The sequence below is a fragment of the Ictalurus furcatus genome, chromosome 5 (genome assembly GCF_023375685.1).
Source record: "Ictalurus furcatus strain D&B chromosome 5, Billie_1.0, whole genome shotgun sequence".
Classification (NCBI taxonomy): Eukaryota; Metazoa; Chordata; class Actinopteri; order Siluriformes; family Ictaluridae; genus Ictalurus; species Ictalurus furcatus.
In genome coordinates, this window is record NC_071259.1 from 13,303,762 (window position 1) to 13,324,475 (window position 20,714).

The 20,714-nt window shown below is 38.5% G+C and overlaps 1 protein-coding gene across 7 annotated transcripts in view; it reads right to left on the minus strand.

Annotated features, from left to right (window-relative positions):
* pbx3b (pre-B-cell leukemia homeobox 3b) overlaps positions 1 to 14,183 on the minus strand; it is a 196,296-nt gene extending 182,113 nt beyond the window's left edge. For 4 of the 7 annotated variants that reach the window (XM_053624786.1, XM_053624783.1, XM_053624785.1 and 1 more), the window contains exons 1-2: positions 12,281 to 13,807; positions 11,494 to 11,567 (exon numbers count right to left, since the gene is read on the minus strand). In XM_053624786.1, the coding sequence (XP_053480761.1) occupies positions 11,494 to 11,567; positions 12,281 to 12,477 (271 nt within the window). In that variant the 5' untranslated portion in view covers positions 12,478 to 13,807. Of the gene's footprint in view, positions 1 to 11,493; positions 11,568 to 12,280 lie in introns of all 7 variants that reach the window. The other 3 variants (XM_053624780.1, XM_053624781.1, XM_053624782.1) reach the window with 3 other exon arrangements.
* Positions 14,184 to 20,714: the final 6,531 nt, after the last annotated feature.

Sequence of the window (20,714 nt, forward strand, 5' to 3'; positions counted from 1 at the left end):
TGATGGTCAGGTGTCCCCATACTTTCCTTTAAATCCCCTGCCACAGCACTCATAGAAACTCAGAGAAACTTCTACTGTTTTCTGTGGAAGGTTCAAGTACACAGTGTGTTAATGGTAGGAAAGATTAACACTCATTTGACAACAAGCTTTTTTCTTCATTTTGAGACCAGCCCAGAAGCCGTGTGTCTCCCCTGGGAGGGAATCTGAGTGTGGCATAACATTTTTATGATAAAGCACAAACAAAGGATATTTTCTGTACAAAACATTAAAGACTACAGCTGAAGTAAACATCCATCCATCCATCTTCTACCGCTTACTCCTTTTCAGGGTCACAGGGAACCTGGAGCCTATCCCAGGGAGCATCGGGCACAAGGCGGCGTACACCATGGACAGGGTGCCAGTCCATCGCAGGGCACAATCACATACACACTCATTCATACAGTACAGACACTTTAGACACACCAGTCAGCCTACCATGCATTTCTTTGGACTTGGGGAGGAAACCAGAGTACCCGGAGGAAACCCCCGCAGCATGGGGAGAACATGCAAACTCCACACACACAGCCCTTGCAGTACTCGAACCTCGGACCCTGGAAGTGTGATGCGGACCTGCTAACCACTAAGTCACCGTGCACCCACGAAAGTAAACATGTTAATAAAAAATGAAAAAGATGGTTATTTGGTCTGGATTTGGTGTATGTCTCTAATGTCTTGCAGCATCTCCCTCACACTTCCACATGGTTGCTCACAGTTGGTGATGGTTAAATAGCAAAGTCTCATGGAAAAATCCACCGACCCTGGGTAGGATAAGTAGTATGGAAATGGCTGGATGGATCAATTGTGTATGTAGTTATTTGGTCACAATTACATTTAACAGTCTACTGGAATCTTAAGATTCTTCTAACTACCTATACTACACTAGATTTTTTAGCACACCCTGTTCTGACATTTTTTTCTGTCTTGTTTATTTATTAACATATCGCGATAGTTCATTCAGCCAATTAGTCATGTACCAGCCATAGATGAACTCCAACTGGTATAAATATGTACAAAAATATAGACAATCAGCATTTTAAATTGCCCCCCCCCATATCAACGCAGAAGAAAATGCGTCTACTTCTAAATTAGCTGAGACCATAGTTATTTAATTTTATCTTCAGTAATAGGCAATTTTGTTTCTTACAGCTCTTTCTCTGTGTGTGTGTGTGTGTGTGTGTGTGTGTGTGTACACTACACTGTATTGTCGCATGTAGACCAGACTCATGTGCAATTTCAATGTTTATTAAGAAGAATAAGAAGAAATGTTAATTCTGTGAATACAGTTGTTAGGCCTACCGTTAATTCACATAGAGAAGGACTATCTTAAAAGTATCAGATTTATGAACAAATCACCTTGGTGATTTGCCCTTTTATTGGTTTTGTGTTGTGCGTGGGTGTGGGTGAGGCTCAGCACTGCAGGAATCATATAGCTAGCCTCCTGTGATCTCTCTTATGGCCTCCCATTCCTGAACTGAGTGAGTTAAAAGGTCAGAAAAACAAGAAGTCAATAGCCAGACATCCTATGAGCAGCAAGGAAGGTGGAAAGAGATAGCTTGCAATATTGACACTATAATAGTTTTCTGTAATCTACCTCTATTTATTAAACCTCACTTCAGAAAGGAACAGTGCTTCAAATCACTTCTCTCTCCCTCAGTCAGAACTGCCACATGGAGGTAATCTTTTATTTATTATTCCTTGTTGCTGCTGTTTCTTCTGCATGTGCTCCTGCCAGCCCCACTACGTAGCAGAGCAAGAGCCCACAAACCAATCACACACATACATACAGTAAATCTAATACAGCTCTTCATCAACTTTACACTGCAGTACTGCATTCCATTTCTATACATCTATGCATTCCATTTCTCTTCTCCACAATTCTTGCATAATATTTCACTCTTTGCAATACAGATTACAACTCTTTGCAATACAATACAAACAGCAAAAGACCCTCTGCAGTATCATTATTAAAGACACAGTTAGTCATCATGAGCCTCCTACTTCTTACAGACATGGGGAATACGGTGTAAAAAGATACATACATTACATTTCTTTCAACTGGGGGCAGCTGTGGCTCAGTTGGTAGAGCGGGTTGACCACTAATCGTACGGTTGGCGGTTTGATTCCCAGCCCGCATGACTCAACATGCCTCCACATGCCGAAGTGTCCTTGGGCAAGACACTGAGCCCCAAGTTGCTCCTGATGGCAAGTTGGCACCTTGCATGGCAGCTCTGCTACCATTGGTGTGTGAGTGTGTGTGAATGGGTGAATGAGACACAGTGTAAAGCGCTTTGGATAAAAGTGCTATATAAGTGCATCATTTACCGTTCTTGCACATTCCCTTCAATTGATTCATTTAAATGCAAAAGGCAAGTGAATATGAAGGGGGAAAACAAACCCCTCCTGCTAAAAACACTCAATTTACTGACAGCCAAATGATTTCATGCTGTCACTTAATCTCATTTTTTGCATAATGCCCTCTAATTAGCATATCAAAGTGAATTAATACTTCTAGGGCTTTAGCAATGGGGAAATCTGTCCAGAGTGCCAAGAACACTGCATATTGCATACATCTTTGCATTGCAATATATATATATATATATATATATATATATATATATATATATATATATATATATATATATATATATATATATATAAAACAAAGTGTACACAGTATATACATACAGTCATGTGAAAAAAAATGTTTTTTTATCCTATTTGAAACAGTGCCTATTAATAAAGTTTATACACTCTATCAAATGACACATAAAATGGACATTTTGTATAATTAAAATGAACAAAAACAGATCAGTCACATGTTAAAAAGTATGTACACCCCTACATTTATCACACCTTCAAATCCATAAAATTAGAATCAGGTGTTCAAGATTGGGTGACCATGATTAGGGAGTGCAGGTGGAACCTGTCTTGTTTATGCCCCTCACATATCTAGTGTCTGATCTTCCCTTTGCTATTGAGGTGTGTGGTGTCATCATGCCAAGATCTAAAGAGTGCTGTAAGGCTTTCAGGAAAAACAGGTTGAGTCTGGCAAGGGATTTAAAAAGATCTCCAAATTATTTGAAATACATCATTCCGCTGTAAGGAAAACCATCTACAAATGGTGCAGATTTCAAATGACTGCCAATTTGTCCAAGACTGGTCGTCCCAAGAAATTCAGCCCAAGAGCAGACTGTCTGATGCAAAAAGAAGTCTCGAAGAACCCCAAAAGTCACCATAGGATCTGCTAGTAATTCTTGCAACTGTTGGCGTCAAAGTGCACACTTCTACAATCAGAAAGAGATTGCACAAATTTGACCTCCATGGGAGGCATGCCAGGAAAAATCCTTTGCAAGACTACAGTTTACCAATGAGCATATTGGCAAAGACCAGGCCTTTTGGAATAATGTGCTCTGGACAGATGAATCAAAGATAGAGATGTTTGGCCACAGTAACAGCTGACATGTATGGCACAGACCAAAGACAGCTTTTAGGGTGCAAGAATATATGTTATTGTTTTGGGGTTAATTCGCTTCCTCAGGGACTGGACAGCTTGCATTCATTGATTCAACTATGAATTCTGCATAATATCAAAGAGTACTTGAAGATAATGTGAGGCCATCTGTCCGAAAGTTGAAGTTGAACCGAAAGTGGACCTTTCAACAGAATAATGATCCTAAGCACACTAGCAAATCCACCAAGGAATGACTCAAAAAGAAGAAATGGAGGGTTATGGAATGGCCTAGTCAAAGCCCGGATTTGAATCCCATTGAAATGTTGTGGGGGGACTTGAAATGGGCAGCACATCCAAGAAAACACTCAAACTTCTTGCAACTGAAAGAATATTGCATGGAAGAGTGGTCAAAAATTCCAGCAAGCCTGGTGGACAATTATGCAAAACGCCTACAAGAATTTTTTTCTGCTAAAGGGGGCAATACTAGCTTCAGTGGACAAGGGTGTACTTACTTACTTTTTTCCACAGAAGAATACATCTACTGATATTTCTGTTGAATAAATGATTGAAAAAGCTAATTTTCCTTATGGTTTTGTTCAAGTACATCAACTTCATTAATAGGCACTGTTTCAAAGATGGTCAAATGTTTGCTTGTCCAAATATGCCAACAATTTCCATGGGGTGTACTTATCTATATGTGTGTGTGTGTGTATGTACAATATCTCACAAAAGTGAGTACACCCCTCACATTTTTGTAAATATTTGAATATATCTTTTCATGTGACAACACTGAAGAAATGACACTTTGCTACAATGTAAAGTAGTGAGTGTACAGCTTGTGTAACAGTGTAAATTTGCTGTCCCCTCAAAATAACTCAATACACAGCTATTAATGTCTTAACCGATGGCAACAAAAGTGAGTACACCCCTAAGTGAAAATGTCCAAATTGGGCCCAAAGTGTCAATATTTTGTGTGGCCACCATTATTTTCCAGCACTGCCTTAACCCTCTTGGACATGGAGTTCACCAGAGCTTCACAGGTTGCCACTGGAGTCCTCTTCCACTCCTCCATGATGACATCACGGAGCTGGTGGATGTTAGAGACCTTGTGTTCCTCCACCTTCCGTTTGAGGATGCCCCACAGATGCTCAATAGGGTTTAGGTCTGGAGACATGCTTGGCCAGTCCATCACCTTCACCCTCAGCTTCTTTAGCAAGGCAGTGGTCGTTATCATGCTGGAATACTGCCCTGCGGCCCAGTCTCCGAAGGGAGGGGATCATGCTCTGCTTCAGTATGTCACAGTACATGTTGGCATTCATGGTTCCCTCAATGAACTGTAGCTCCCCAGTGCCGGCAGCACTCATGCAACCCCAGACCATGACACTCCCACCACCATGCTTGACTGTAGGCAAGACACACTTGTCTTTGTACTTCTCACCTGGTTGCCGCCGCACACGCATGACACCATCTGAACCAAATAAATATATCTTGGTCTCATCAGACCACAGGACATGGTTCCAGTAATCCATGTCCTTAGTCTGCTTGTCTTCAGCAAACTGTTTGCAGGCTTTCTTGTGCATCATCTTTAGAAGAGGCTTGCTTCTGGTACGACAGCCATGTAGACCAATTTGATGCAGCGTGCAGCGTATGGTCTGAGCACTGAAAGGCTGACCCCCCACCCCTTCAACCTCTGCAGCAATGCTGGCAGCACTCATACGTCTATTTCCCAAAGACAACCTCTGGATATGACGCTGAGCACGTGCACACAACTTCTTTGGTCGACCATGGCGAGGCCTGTTCTGAGTGGAACCTGTCCTGTTAAATCGTTGTATGGTCTTGACCACCATGCTGCAGCTCAGTGTCAGGGTCTTGGCAATCTTTTTATAGCCTAGGCCATCTTTATGTAGAGCAACAATTCTTTTTTTCATATCCTCAGAGAGTTCTTTGCAATGAGGTGCCATGTTGAACTTCCAGTGACCTGTATGAGGGAGTGTGAGAGCGATGACACCAAATTTAACACATCTGCTCCCCATTCACACCTGAGACCTTGTAACACTAACAAGTCACATGACACCGGGGAGGGAAAATGGCTAATTGGGACCAATTTGGACATTTTCACTTAGGGGTGTACTCACTTTTGTTGCCAGCGGTTTAGACATTAATGGCTGTGTGTTGAGTTATTTTGAGGGGACAGCAAATTTACAGTTATACAAGCTGTACACTCACTACTTTACATTGTAGCAAAGTGTCATTTCTTCAGTGCTGTCACGTTAAAAGATATAATAAAATATTTACAAAAATGTGGGGTGTACTCACTTTTGTGAAATACTGTATGTACATACACTGGAAACTTTGTGTACTATGCTGAACTATTACTTCTTCTACAATGCTCAGTGTTGTTCATGCTCTGAGCTTCAGATGTGCTGAATGGCAAAACCAAACACAGTATACTTCACAGTTATCATATCTTTTTTGTTAGTGGTTATGTCTACATGCAGCCTAATAATCCATTAACAACCCCACTGAGAGCTCAATCTTAATAGAATCATTCATCTACACACCTCAATACCTCAATGGGAATAGAGTAAATCAACTGGGACCAATCTGATGGAGATTTCTTCCAAACATACTACGTGTGTATCTGTCAGAATCTGCATATACGTCCTGAGCATATGAATTTGAATCAAGATTTGAATCATGATAAAGCAATCCTGTAAGAAACACTGTTCATGTTACAGCTTTAATCTAATTTAAATTATATTTAGGTTGTATGGGCATCAAACTAACATTTGAGGCAGATGCAGGATGCGGACTGACCTCAGTAAAATTATATTCTCTAGAAATTCAGTGAGGACACAAAATGTCACACAGTGCAAAAGGGGTTAAAGGTGTTTGATAAAAACTTTATTATTTGTTTTATTAACAAACAATGGGCCTCATTGATCATTCTGTACATGAATGGATTTATTTGTAAATTATTCGTAGGAGCATTACACAAGAACTTTGATATTCATGAAAATCCCATAATTTCGGAAAAACTTTTCTTTCAAATTCTGCTCCTGAGTGTATGTTGATTTACGTATATAAAGATGAACTAATGTAAACCTTGACTTGATCAACCCCAAATCATATAAATTGCATAGATTACTGCACATTTACATATCAATTATACTGTCAAGTTAAAATTGCTTATTTTTTATTACATTTACAGTATTTAGTAGAACCCCAGAGCCACTTAAAGAAATGCTTTGTAGTCTCTATCAAAAACACATCCATATGCAAGTCATTAAGCCAGGGACTAAGATCACCACTGGGAAAATTTTGTGAAATCCAGTAATTTTATAATATTGGCATTAATTTAAAAAAAACATTGTAATTCATTTAAAAATATGAAAAATAAAGAAAATGAGCCAACATAAACCCATAAATTAAGACAAATGAAACTAGTCATTCCTTTATAACAAAAGAAATGCCGGCCTATAAATGGAGGATGGGCTGGTCTGTGAATAGCCGTAAGCCATAAAAAAATACTACAAATGACAGAAGATTAAGGTCACACTTATGAGGGAAAGGATGCTTAAAGACCGATATGATGAAAGCTGGCTTATAAATTAGTACTGCTTGTCACAGCATCTTCTTTAAATGCTGTGCAACACTTCCACCACATCGGTTGAGACACTTAAAACTATTTTAAAATAGCAGTTTTCCTGTGTGCCATACTTGGTGTACATGACCACCTGAGTACAGTGTAGGTCTTTTTTCTCCTCTGTTTTCATGTCATACCTCACCTAATTGACTCCTAATTCACCTTTTCTGTAATTTATCTCTAGATTTTTCTATTTTCAGGTGCTATTACACTGCTTTTGTTTTGGTCATTTTTAAAGATTTTTTATATATAGATTTTTAGATTTTATAGATCTGGAGCAATTTTGCAAGGAAGAGTGGAATAAAATTGCCAAATCAAGATGTGCGAAGTTGATAAATTCTTGAGTGCTGTAAAAACTGAGTGCTGTAAATGGGGCTTGAAGTATTAGTTAAGGAGTGTACACACTTGGACCACCATTTTACTGTTTGTTTTTCATTTCAATTTTGTTAGTTGCTATATCACATTAAAGGTGGAAAAAGGTCTGATATGATTTTTCTGATATGATCTTGATTTCATTTTTTATATCTAAAAACCTACAACATATGTACAACAGAGGTATTTAGACTTAGCATATCCACTGTAATTGAGATTGCATGTAACATACAAATAAATGTCAGAATATCCCATTTAGAATACAAATATACATTTCATTTGGAATCTGCAAACAGAATGACGTCATACAATTTAGCAATAAAATTGTTCAAATCTTTGCATGTAAAAGTAACCAATTTTGCTCATTTTAGCTTTAATCAAATGCTAATTAGACCCTATTATTACAAAAAGAATACAAATTACCTTTTGAAAATTTTCAATCTGGCCAGATAGTGTGAAATGATAATAAATATAGTATTACTCCATAAATCTAGCTAATTCACCATAAAGTAAAAGCTGGATTGTGCGGATGCTGGCAAGCTTAAAGCAACAGGCCTGTGTGCTGCTTGAGCTGTGGTGAATAAGGAGAGAGGCAGAGCATCAGTCAAGATGGCTCCAATACAAGCCAGTCAAGAAGGACTGTCAGTAAAGCTAAGTGCTGTCAAACACACAGACACACATACAGAAACACACACACACACATGCATGCACACACACACACACACACACACACACACACACACACACTGACACATGTTATAATTGTTAGCCTCTTGCACATTCTCACACACCCAGAAATGATAATTCCACTGGTAACTGACAAGGATTTTACATTTTGTAGATTCAGTTATTAGAATTGCATACAAGCACAACCACAACAGAAACTCATAAACACGTATGGTGACAAAACTAAATAATTATTGTCAAAAGTATAAAGGTGGTAGTTGCAAACACTGCAAATATGTATATGTTCATTTGAATGTATTTTGCTTTTATTAATTTGTTAGGACCAAGTTTAACCTCCAGGCAGAGGGAACCAGGTTTTGGTTCAAATATCCTGGTGCTTAGCAGAATTCCTGATGCAATCAATCTTCACAAGAGACCCTGGACCACTAGCCACAGAACATACAGTGATGGTGTGTGCATGAGCAAAAAGCAAAAAGGGATTTTACATGTGTGCAAGCTCACATGGTCAAAGATAGCAAATGAATTTCAATGTATCACAATGTATCATGTCTCCAAATTTATACAGCCTAACCACATATGACCATATATAACCTCAGACCTACCAACCTATCTCTACACTGATGTTTCACACAGACAAATCCTGTACATTTGCATAAATCTTGCACATGCACACACACACACGGGTCAGATTATCATCATGCATCCTACAATGATAAACACTCTGCTCCTGTCTCAACAAACAGACAACTTGGAATTTGTATAAATTTAGTCTTAGGTTTATAAGTATGATTGTAAAAAGTGGAAAAATCAAATGGGAGATATTTTTGCAGAGAGGATGGGACAAAGTAGAATGCTTATCAGAAGAAGCCTCAGTTTTCGCCCTAAAACAATGTCCTTCTAAGCTGATGACGGAAACACCAATTTTAAATTGGAAAAAAGAGAAGCTTCTCCTCATAAACAGCCTTATACATTGCATAAATATTACAGCACTGCCACAATAACATCCTTCTTTCCAATTGTTTTGTTTAATTCCTATTACATTTTTTAAACCTAGGCTATTTCAAAGCCTGCATGCTTAAAGCACTCAGCATCTCCTGACCGAGAGGAGTTATTTCTGAAAAAAATAAATAAAACAGTGACAAATGTAAAGCAGATGTTCACTTGTTGGTTAAGAAACTAATTAGCACAAAGAAGCTTGTTACTAAATTAGCTTGTTACTAAATTTTAAAATACATTTAAAAAAAACGCAATTTTCTAAGTATTGATATAATACATATTAATATAATATATTATGCTTCAAAGGCTGCAAGGCTCACTCATTTTATCCCTGGAATGGAGTTTCAACAAGCTATAAAGTTGCAAACCTTTAGACTCTCCATTCACTTTCTACACTAGACAGGCATAAAGAACAACTCAAGGAGACTGGGGAGCAAAGCACAGCAATGCTCTCCCCTGGTGGGAAGCTCCAGCCACACAGAAGTTCATTAAATTTTACAATCTTCTTGAGTCACGTCTGTTTATAAGACACACATAGACCGCCAATCTGGCAAAGCACAATTTCATTCACTTCATTACCACACTGTTGCAAAACTTTTTTGAATTCTTGAAGATGCCACAACACCCTGTGTACTATAATCTAGTGTGAAAAACCTATTATTTCTATTATTTAAGCAAAATATTTCAAAACAAATACCTGAATTAAAGAGTGTAATTGTTTCCGAGGTAAAACTTTAAAAACATGTTAATTACCCAGAAAAAAACTTTTTGCTAACTACCAGCCGCAAAGACACTGCACCGTGTTCAGTCTTATTGGTTAACTCATTCACCTGCTTTTAATCGTTGCAATTTCTATGCCATTTTTAAATACCCCTTTTTTTTGTAATCTTGTGGCAATTCTTTTAAAACCTGCTGCACTGCATGTCAACAAAATGTCTGCATTTTTAAAGACATTCTATTTATATTATGTACAAGATACCAGTTATTTTAATATCATATGCAGAATGGCAAGGGAAAGGGCATTAAATTACATGTTTTTAATTTTTGGACGTATTAATGACCTGAGGTAGCCTTATATGGTATATCTCAGTTCAGTAATATGTTATGTAGCATTTTTGTGAGTCGGTGACATTGTAAACCTTGTAATCTCATTTGATGAGGTGATGCTGAATTTGCCTTCAAGCAAGAGTGAGGGTAATGGAATAAAAAAAGTAAGACCAGATTTTTTTTGTCCACTGTTGCAAACCATGGAACATGAGAACATATCACAAATAATAATATACTGAACAATAAGTGCAATGTTTTTGGGTTTTTTAAATTTTTTTTATTTTACTTATGAAAAATGATTGCACAGATTAATAGGAAATTAATTGCATGACCAAAATAGGTATCTTTCTCTGTGGTCAAGTACTACTACAATAGTGCATGAGGTCCACCACAAGGTAAATTTCAGAAATTGTTTTCAGCACGCTGTGACATCATAAATTAACTCCATAAGACATCCTATTTTTGTACTTTCCCCTGGGGACCTCCTAACTATAAGATATAATTTTGGCTCCTATTTACAAGTAGGCTTTAATTCCCGTAAGCGTACACAATACATCCTGCATAATAAAATGAATGCAATAATTAGTCATCAATTGTGTCAATAATTATCCCATAAACTGCACAGATAATTGTTTTTTTGTTTGTTTGTTGTCTGCTGGTTTTTTTTTTGGGGGGGGGGGGGGGGGTAAAATACATGACTGCTCTCCACGCCACCTTTCGATGGACACTCAGTACGCCGTCCGCCTGAGGTTATTATAATTAAGCAAACGGGCTGCAAATATAAATTCTAGCAACGGGCATGTGTACGCTTGATCGCACACACGAACCAACACTGCATATCGTTGTATTCAAGCCAAGCGGATTTCAGTCTTTTCTTTTGAGGTTAAAATATGGTAACATGAGAGTGTGGCGGTGTAAATAAAGCGGATGCTTGACCATTCAGCCAGCGATGGACCAGGCGGAGGTAAAAGCACGTTTTCGCCTAGATCGGCTACATCTGGTTATAAAAAAATACTCCAGTTCGGTGCAAATTAGCGCTTTCTTTTAGCGCGCAGCCATCGGCGATGTCGCACTCGGTTGTGCAGTGTGTGACTGAAACACATAGGCAACCGAAAGAAACGTCAGAAAAAAAAACCCAAGAGAAGACGAGTTGTAAAGATGGCGGTGTGTTAATGTTTGGTGGCTCAGAGTTGAATTTTTCTCGAGACGCACGAGTGTAATGTTGCTCTTTGGCTCAACACGCATACACTCTTACCTGTTTTCTCCTTGATCTCGCAGAGCACACTGAAGAGGGCAGGCTTCATTCTGTGGCAGTTCAGACCATGCTTTCTGTTTTAGTGTGGAAGAAGATACAAGATTGATATATGGTCAGTTGGAATGAAAAATGAATAATGCTTATATTTTAATGATTTTCTACTTTTTTTATGTGCGATACTTCTGAACTGAATCTATGACATCAGAAGATGCCGCGGATATTATGCACACACAGTCTATTCGTAAAACGGAATTCTATGTGATTTTAACAATAATAGCCTAATACATAAACAGGAATGGTTGACCATAAGTGCAAGGATAGGGCTATACCAAGCGGATAGTCATTGAGAAACTTTTAATGAAAAGCAAATAAATAAATAAATAAATAAACAAATAAATATTCATAAGAGGAATAATAATAATAATAATAATAATAATAATAATAATAATAATACCTATTATTGTTAAGCTGCACATGTGGACCAAACGTGCATACTGTTTGTTAGTTAGTTACTGTTTAATAGTTATTTATATTAGAATTATTATCAAAGAAGGCATTTGTGTAGCCGACCTTTAGGAGAGCAAAGTGCAACATAGCCTATAAATGGGTGAATTGAGATCAGCTCAGTATGCAAGAGTTTTCGTGTGTTTTAGAATGTCAAAGAAAAAAACTAAAGTTTTTAACATATTCATTTGTGCAACAGTCCAGCTTGTAGTGCAAAGCCAATGTAATAATGCCTAGTGGTTTAGAACCGAATTGATTATCAATTTTAAATAAATGCACCAACTTTGCCTGTGCTTCGTCCAGACTTTGGTCTGTTATGGTCATGATTTGATGGAGAATGTCGCCGATGTCTTGCTTCCTTCCGTCCCCGTCGGAGCCATCGTGTCCATGTGGAGGCGGAACTGCCATGCCCCCCTGTACCGTGTGGCCAGCCAGAGTGACACCGCCGAGAGTCTGCATGATTCGGGCTTGCTCGTCCATCAGCTCGTCGCCGCAGCACAATCAATGGGCTTCTGGAGAAGGGAATGAGCACATGCACAAAAAAAGCAACTTGACTACAGCATGAGCAGCGTTTTGCGGGGTAATATCGTCTCTGAAATGTGCAGGGCAAAACAATTTCGCGGAAAGGTAAACGGCATGAATTGCCGTCAGCAATACAGCAGAATTGCTAGTCCAAGAGGTTCCCGCAAAAAAAAAAAAAAATTAATAAAAAATTTTCACCGTGTACAATCCCGCGACGAATAGTTCCGTTAGGTAAAAAGTCAGTGGTGGTATTTCGTCGTTATTATTTAAACTTCAGGATTCGGGTGACAATGGTTGATCGTGGAATACAGTCCGAACCTGCATGCCAAATTGACTTTGTCTTTTCTCTTGAAGCTCCTTGGAGATTACTTAATTTTTTAGCAGTCTACTTCACATAATCTCTTGTTAACTTCTTGAAAACCTGCTCAGACCGCACAACTCTCAAATGCAAAAAGAGAGACAAAGATAGAGAAACAACAAAAATATATAATTTAGTCTGACGGTAAGCAAATGGGTTAAATAGTCAACTGAACCTACAATCCAAAATATAGGCTATACATAGAAAAATTAGGAAGAATAGTCCAAAATGCTGCCTTTTGACGTATTTTCCAAAATACCTTCTAAAATTAAAATAAATTATTAGTACAGGCACCAATAATTGTAGGCTAGCCTAAAATGTGCCAAGTAAAATAAAAAACAATAATATTAAAACATACAAATTCAAAAAGGTTTTTTGTTTGTTTGTTTGTTGTTGTTGGTTGTTTTTGTTGTTGTTGATACTGATGTTGTGACGAGTGGGTAGAAAACAGGGAAACTCCAGAAAAATAATTACGCGTAATAAAGCGATGCACAAAAAAAGTTGTTTGCTAAAATTTATGAGGCAAGCGCTTGGGCTGTGTGTGCTTAATGCTGGTTGATGGCAGCGGTAGTGAGCGATTGACAACGTGCCAATCCTATTCTCTGTGTGGACGGCTCAGAGCTGAAGCTGAGCACAAAAAAAATAAGACACAAAAAATCGACACAAATGCACGCTCCGCCTTCCGGGGAGGGGTTTAGGTTCTTGTCACTTCTCGCCAGAAACCCAAAACAAAATGCGAGATGCTACTAATCATACCAGTGATGATAATGATCAAGAACATTTAAAAAAAAATGCAATGAAGTCCCAGTTTGCGCGTGGCGCTCCCGTGCTATCAAGATGCCCTCACAACATGAATGACGAGAACATTTGCAATAAAATATAGAAAAGACGTACCCGAAGTTTTACACTGGTAGCTGCTAAACTGATAACGAATAGCTCTAGCTCCTCGTTTCTCTTGACTATAGCAAAGTATGGTCGCTTCTACCAAGCCTTGCTTGCAGGCTAGGAGAACAGAGGACATGTTTATAACATTGGAAAGAAAACGCTTTGAACCAATCCTCGTGTTTCCGTCGTCTGAGTGATGGCTAAAACGTCCAATAGACCACTTTCATAAACCACGTGAGCGCCGTGGTACTAGTGCTCCGAGAGAAAACAACTTCTGATTGGTCGTTGCTACGGTGACATGCATGGGATAAGAAGGCGGTTCTGCCCAGAGCTCCTCTGCAGTTGCTATGGTAGCAGACTAGTCTGTAAGCCGGGCGCGCTCAAGATCCATAGACGCTGCTGCCACTGACGCTTTTTCCTGCACTCTTCATGGTTTTCAGGTTTCCATGACTTTTTTTTTTTTAACTGGAATAAAGATTACGTTTGTCGCCTTTCTATACGCGTTTCCGTTTGTCTTGTTTCATTTGATCCAACATTTTAAAACATATTTTTTATATCTTTGTCTTAAGCAATCAGCCTAGTAGTCAGACTACCGTTTGACAATCATTGTTGCAACATAGGCCCCTACGTATAAATGTCGTCTACTGTTTTTATGTATTGTTGTACATTTTTGTCATGTTTCACTTGAAACTCCTACAATATACATCATACAATGATATACATCAGAGAGGAACCACAGCTACATAGGCTAAGGGCATATGGTAACAGCTTTGTGTGTTGTGTGTGCGATTTGGGACATTTTAATTCCACACACTTTATACTTCTATTTAAAGTATAAGCTGTTACCTTTTATGTTATTTTAAATTACACAAAACGTTTGGTAGCCTATATGAATGCTTAATAGAGAAACAATTGGCATATCCAAACAAACAAACAAACACATTTGTGCTTGGATGGGACTGATTAACAAGACTAAGAGGCACAGGAGAACTTAACATTTCCTCTGGGATAAACCAAAGGAGAATATATAATAAACAAGGAAAAACTTTCATACAAATAAGTAAGAAAGCCCAAACATTAAGGAGTCTTTACTTTGTATTCATTAATTCATCAGTGGACATAAAATAATGAATAAGCAAGCTTCTTCTGATATTTCCCTTTGTGTTTCCATTTCACTGTACTCCAATAAAAATTTCTAAAATCTAAAATTTTGAAATCTAAAAAATGCATAGATATGTGAAATGATAATAATAATAATAATAATAATAATAATAATAATATTAATAATAATAATAATAATTAGTAGTAGTAGTAGTAGTAGTAATAATAGTATATGTTTACCAAATTGAAAAATAAAAAATATATATATTATTGGAACAATCTAGATATCATTTAAGGCCAAAATATCTAATTAGTCAATTGCAGCACACCACATATTTATGTTTTACAGTTAATACTAACTATGAGTCTTTAATGGGTTTACCCTTTTTGAATGAATAAAGTGTTCCTGCCTTTAATAAAGCACTCATTTAGAGTCCCCTTAGGATCTGACAGTGAGCAGTTAATAAGTTCCACAAAGATTTAGGTTCCTTTAATTGCTATTCTGGATAATTTTGTTTGGTCTGTGGAAATAATAGTGATTATATAGTAATGAACTATATAATGGGAAACTGTTTTACAATATAATAAATTCCATATGTTCAAAAACATTTGACTAGCAGTGTATAACACATCACTTTGAAATGTAATAATTTGAATAAACCTTAATTTGTGCAATAGTTTGTTTGTTTGTTTTTTTTAATTTATGAAGAGCCAGTGCAATGTTTTGTGTAAAGATTATTTGAGTTCATTAAACCAGCGAATGAATTAAATAAATTAAACAAATATAATAAATCTATGTAAATAATGCATTTGTTAAATTACATTATTTATATAAATGAATAAATTAAACTGTAAATCCACAGAGAACAGTGTATGGCAGATCATATATTAGTTACAACAGATGATTATACTGTTATAACATTTTATAACAAGGCTAATGTGCTTACCTCTAACTCATGCCACATAGTATTTAAAAACATGGCACCGTATAGTGGATATAAAATGTCTACACCCCCCTGTTAAAATGCAGCTTTTTGTGCAAAAAAAAAATTTGGGGGGCTGGGGGGGGGGGTGGCTTATAATAACCTCCTGGTTGCATAAGTGTGCACACACGTTTATGATGTGGAATGTGACTGTGCTCAGAATGAACCAATCACATTCAAACAATTTTGGAGTGACAGTGCTTTCCACCATCATTATCATAAATGGAAGGACTGTATTTTGTAATAATGGGGTTCAGTCTCCATTACAGTTCCAGAAATCTGTACAATCTATATCAAGGTGCATTAAAACTGTAATAGTTCATTGTGGCACAACACCTTACCTTATGTTGATTGTCCTTTATTTTTTTCACTGCTCTCTATGTAACAGCTACAGTGCATGTGAGTGAAAAGAAACACAAAAAAGCTGTCTGAGTGTGTGTGTGTGTGTGTGTGTGTTTGAGAGAGAGAGAGAGAGAGAGAGAGAGCGCTAAAGAGAGGAACCATGCCTGTATAAAGAGGAGGGAACATCACTGTCATAGCCTAACATGCCACAAGGCTGTGCTGAGTTCCTACAATATAGCGCCTCCTTGCCTTTTTAGAAGCTTTCAATGTTGTACTCGTGTCAAGATTTTAGGAGGTCAGGAAGAGCCAGAGGTTGTGTATGTGGTCATATAGGACATTGTGAAATTACTCTTTTCATCACATGCCCAGGACACATTTGCAGTGTTATTCTTTTAAAATGACTTTGTCTTCTACTTCCTAAATTCAGTTTAGAAGGTGGAAGTTACATGAGCACAACAAACAGCTTTCAGAATGTAATAAACTTTTTATGTCAGTTGGTTGCACAAATATTATTTGTATACATGTGTATACTTAGTAACACTTACTCATTGTTTTTTTAGTTATTTTAGCATAATTATATAAAGAGTTTATTTCAAGTAATACCAGCTATATCAAATCATATTCCATCATGAATAAATTATATAGATGTAAATTATATAGAAGTAACACATTTTACTAATAATCCAGATGCATTACACTGAAAAATAATGAGTAATATTTATTTTAAAATTTGGCTACAATTTAATTTTTTTTAAAACCTTAAACAGGCAGAAGTGAAAACTGAAAAGTCAAAAATCATGTTGGACGCAAGTAACACATTTTTAGATATATTGTACATTTTGTTTTTTTATTAGTTGTATCTCCCAGGTACATTGCCCTATTATGGTATTTAAAAAGTCAAAATGATCCATTTCATTTTTTAATGTTTTACTTAATGAAGAATGTGAATTAAAACAATGACAAACATATTTTGCAGGTTTTTAAATTTTTTATTAAAGTATGCAACAGTCCAGCCAACCCTCCTATAATATACTCCTACAGTATACACCCTACGACAATATACAACAGAGAGAAATGTTACCACAGCTACATAGGCTAAGGGCTTATGGTAACGGTTTTGTGTGTTGTGTGTGCGATTTGATTTGGGACATTTTAATTCCACACAGTTTATACTGCTATTTAAAGTCTAAGCTGTTACATTTTCTGTTATTTTCAATTACACAAAACATTCAGTATATGAATGCTTAAAAGAGAAACACTTGGCATATCCAAACAAACAAACAAACACATTTGTGCTAGGATGGGACTGATTAATAAGACTAAGAGGCACAGGAAAACTTAACATTTCCTCCAGGATAACCCAAAGGAGAATATAAAATAAACAATGAAAAGCTTTCATACAAATATGTAAGAAAGCCCAAAGCCAAATGAATTGCAACTAAGTGTTAATCCTCAATCGTAAGAGCCTCAAGAGTAACAATAGCTGTGTATTTCCCTTGCATTTTTAAAAATGAAGGAGTTGCCAAAGTAAATTGCAATGAACTTAAATTGAATTCACGGATTTAATAAAGAAATAGAAAGATATGCACAAATAAACACAGAGATATGTTCTTTTTGATATCCTGTAGGGGGGATGAGTAAAATGTTTTCACCCAATGCAGTAAACATTTATCAAAGTTTGTTTGGTTTTGAGTATGTGGGTCACATGACTTGGTTCAAGTTACCTGAGATTGTTTACTCAGCCTGACCAGAAAACATCATGGCTTCCCAAGATTCAGGAGATGCTGAGCATGTGGTAAGTATACATTAGTCATATTCCTTTTTAGTGAAACAATAATATAAACTCATTAATTATGGAAATTCTGATTAAAATAGTTGACCTGTTGATCATAATGTTATTGAGCCAATTTTGATGTGTACGTATCCCCTGAGATATGTTGACAGAATAGGAAAAGAAAAAATGTTTGCAGGTGAAGCTTACCTAGGGCACCAACTGTTCAAGAACCAACCTTACTCCATTTTGAAATTCAAAATACATGTATTAACAATATTGTGGAGTAACTTTTTTCTGAGATCTAGTAGAAATCAGAATTTAGGCTGTTATGAGACACTACAATAAGCATTCGAACCATTCTCTTCACAGTGCGTTGAGACAATATAGACACACGTCCAATTCCAGGTTGATACATAACATTACCAGTTAACTGGAACTTCTTAATTATTGCCCTGATGGTGGAAATGGGCATTTCCAATGTTGTGCTTTTCTTATAGCCACGTTTGATTTTGTGAATCTCAACAACCTTTTGCCATGCAGCACAGTTACATTCCTTGATCGTACCCATTGGTATGAATGACTAAGGGAATTTAGCCCTTGTTACCTCATATTTATACAGGTAGTCATGGTTGAACAATTTTCTGTTCCTGTTCCAATTGAAAAATGTAAAATATCAATGGAAATATACTTCAAACATTTGTTGGGTTCCTGACCCTTGTCACAGCTCGGTCCGATCAGAACTCAAATTCCCAAGATGCAATACTCACTTCTCAGGCACGCATGCGCTCACCATCCCCAGAGTTCTGATCAGACACACCTGGCACCAATCACACACACACACACACTAGTACTTAGTGAAGACATCCACCCAGAATCTACGCGAAGTATACGCTCAGTAGCTTAGTTTGCTGCGTTACCAAGCTTATCTAGTTCGTTGTTGCTTATAATCCTCGACCCTCGCTTCTTGTCTCGACTACGCTTTCTGGATATCCCCATTTGTATTGTTCGCCCGATCGCTTGACCCTTGCTGATTCTATGACTACGCTTCCGGAACTTCCCGATCCTACTCTGTTCACCCGCCTCCCGCTCCTGCTTCCGTACCGTCTCAAGGTTGGTGACAGAATACTTCGCCTATTAATGGAGGCAGCGGGAAATCGCTGGCCGAACGCCATCGAGGGACATGGCCGGATGCTTAGCGAACATGATCAACGTCTCGCCTACCTAACTGAGCAGGTAGCTCGGTTAAATCAAGCCGCGCAGCCTGCTACGGTGCCGACCCCACGCTTCCCTCCCACTCCAGCGCCGGAGAAGTATGATGGAGATCCCGCACGCTGCCGGGGTTTTTTACTCCAGTGCTCCCTGTTTTTTTCCACGTACCCAGACATGACGGAGAGTCAGAAGATCATCCACTTCATGGAACTTTTAACCGGGAAAGCTCTCCTCTGGGCTACCGCGGAATGGGAACAGGAAGGGAACCGTATCAGCACGTTTGAGCAGCTGACATCACGCTTCCGCACGGTATTCGATCACTCTCCAGACGGCCGGGAGACTGGGGAGGACTTATTGTCCATGGCGCAGGGATCACGGAGTGTGGCGGATTACGCCCTCGAATTTCGCACTGTTGCCGCCCGGAGCGGATGGAATCAACCCGCTCTAAAAGCCATGTTTCGCCGGGGATTAAATGCTGACATCTTAACGGAGCTGGCGTGCCGCGATGACCTTTTGACCCTCGACTCACTCATCAGCGTAGCTATCCGCCTGGATCGTCTACTACGTAGCCGCCGCCCCGGACGCGGTGAGGCGGAAGCACTGACACCTGAGCACTCTAGTGAACCCATGCAGCTGGGACAGACTCGGGTGAGCACGCAGGAACGAGAACGACGGCGCCGTGAACACCGTTGTTTCTACTGTGGTGAGAGGGGCCACTTCGTGCCACAATGCCCTCTCAAACAGGGCTCTACCCGAGGGGAAGCCAAAACTGCCAGACCACTTCAGGCAGGGGTGAGTTCCGAACCCATTACCCAGCACTCTGTTCAGTCTGCCTTCGTATTGCCTGTTATAGTGGGTTACTCACGGGTTTCTTGTGTTTTAGAAGCACTGATCGACTCGGGAGCGGCGGGGAATTTCATTAGTCAAGAGACCGTACACCAATATAATATCCCCGTTCGTCCTCTCTGCACCCCCCGCCGAGTCCAAGCCATTGATGGGGCCCCCATAGGAGAGGGCATAATCACCCACTGCACCGAACCTGTTAACCTCCGAACCAGCGCCCTTCATCAGGAGAAGATCACGTTCCATGTCATAGTGACGGCTCGACACCCAGTGGTTCTCAGTCTCCCTTGGCTCGAACATCACAATCCCCAAATTTCATGGAACCAAAGGGAAATCACGCGTTGGTCACCTCACTGCATTTCTCACTGTCTTCAAGTCCCGGTGATCTCCGTAGCATCCACCTCCATTGAAAGCCCAGATAAGGTTCAGATGTATATATATATATATATATATATGTGTGTGTGTGTGTGTGTGTGTGTATATATATGTGTATACACCCCTCACATTTTTGTAAATATTTGATTATAACTTTTCATGTGACAACACTGAAGAAATGACACTTTGCTACAATGTAAAGTAGTGAGTGTACAGCTTGTGTAACAGTGTAAATTTGCTGTCCCCTCAAAATAACTCAACACACAGCCATTAATGTCTAAACCGCTGGCAACGAAAGTAAGTACACCCCTAAGTGAAAATGTCC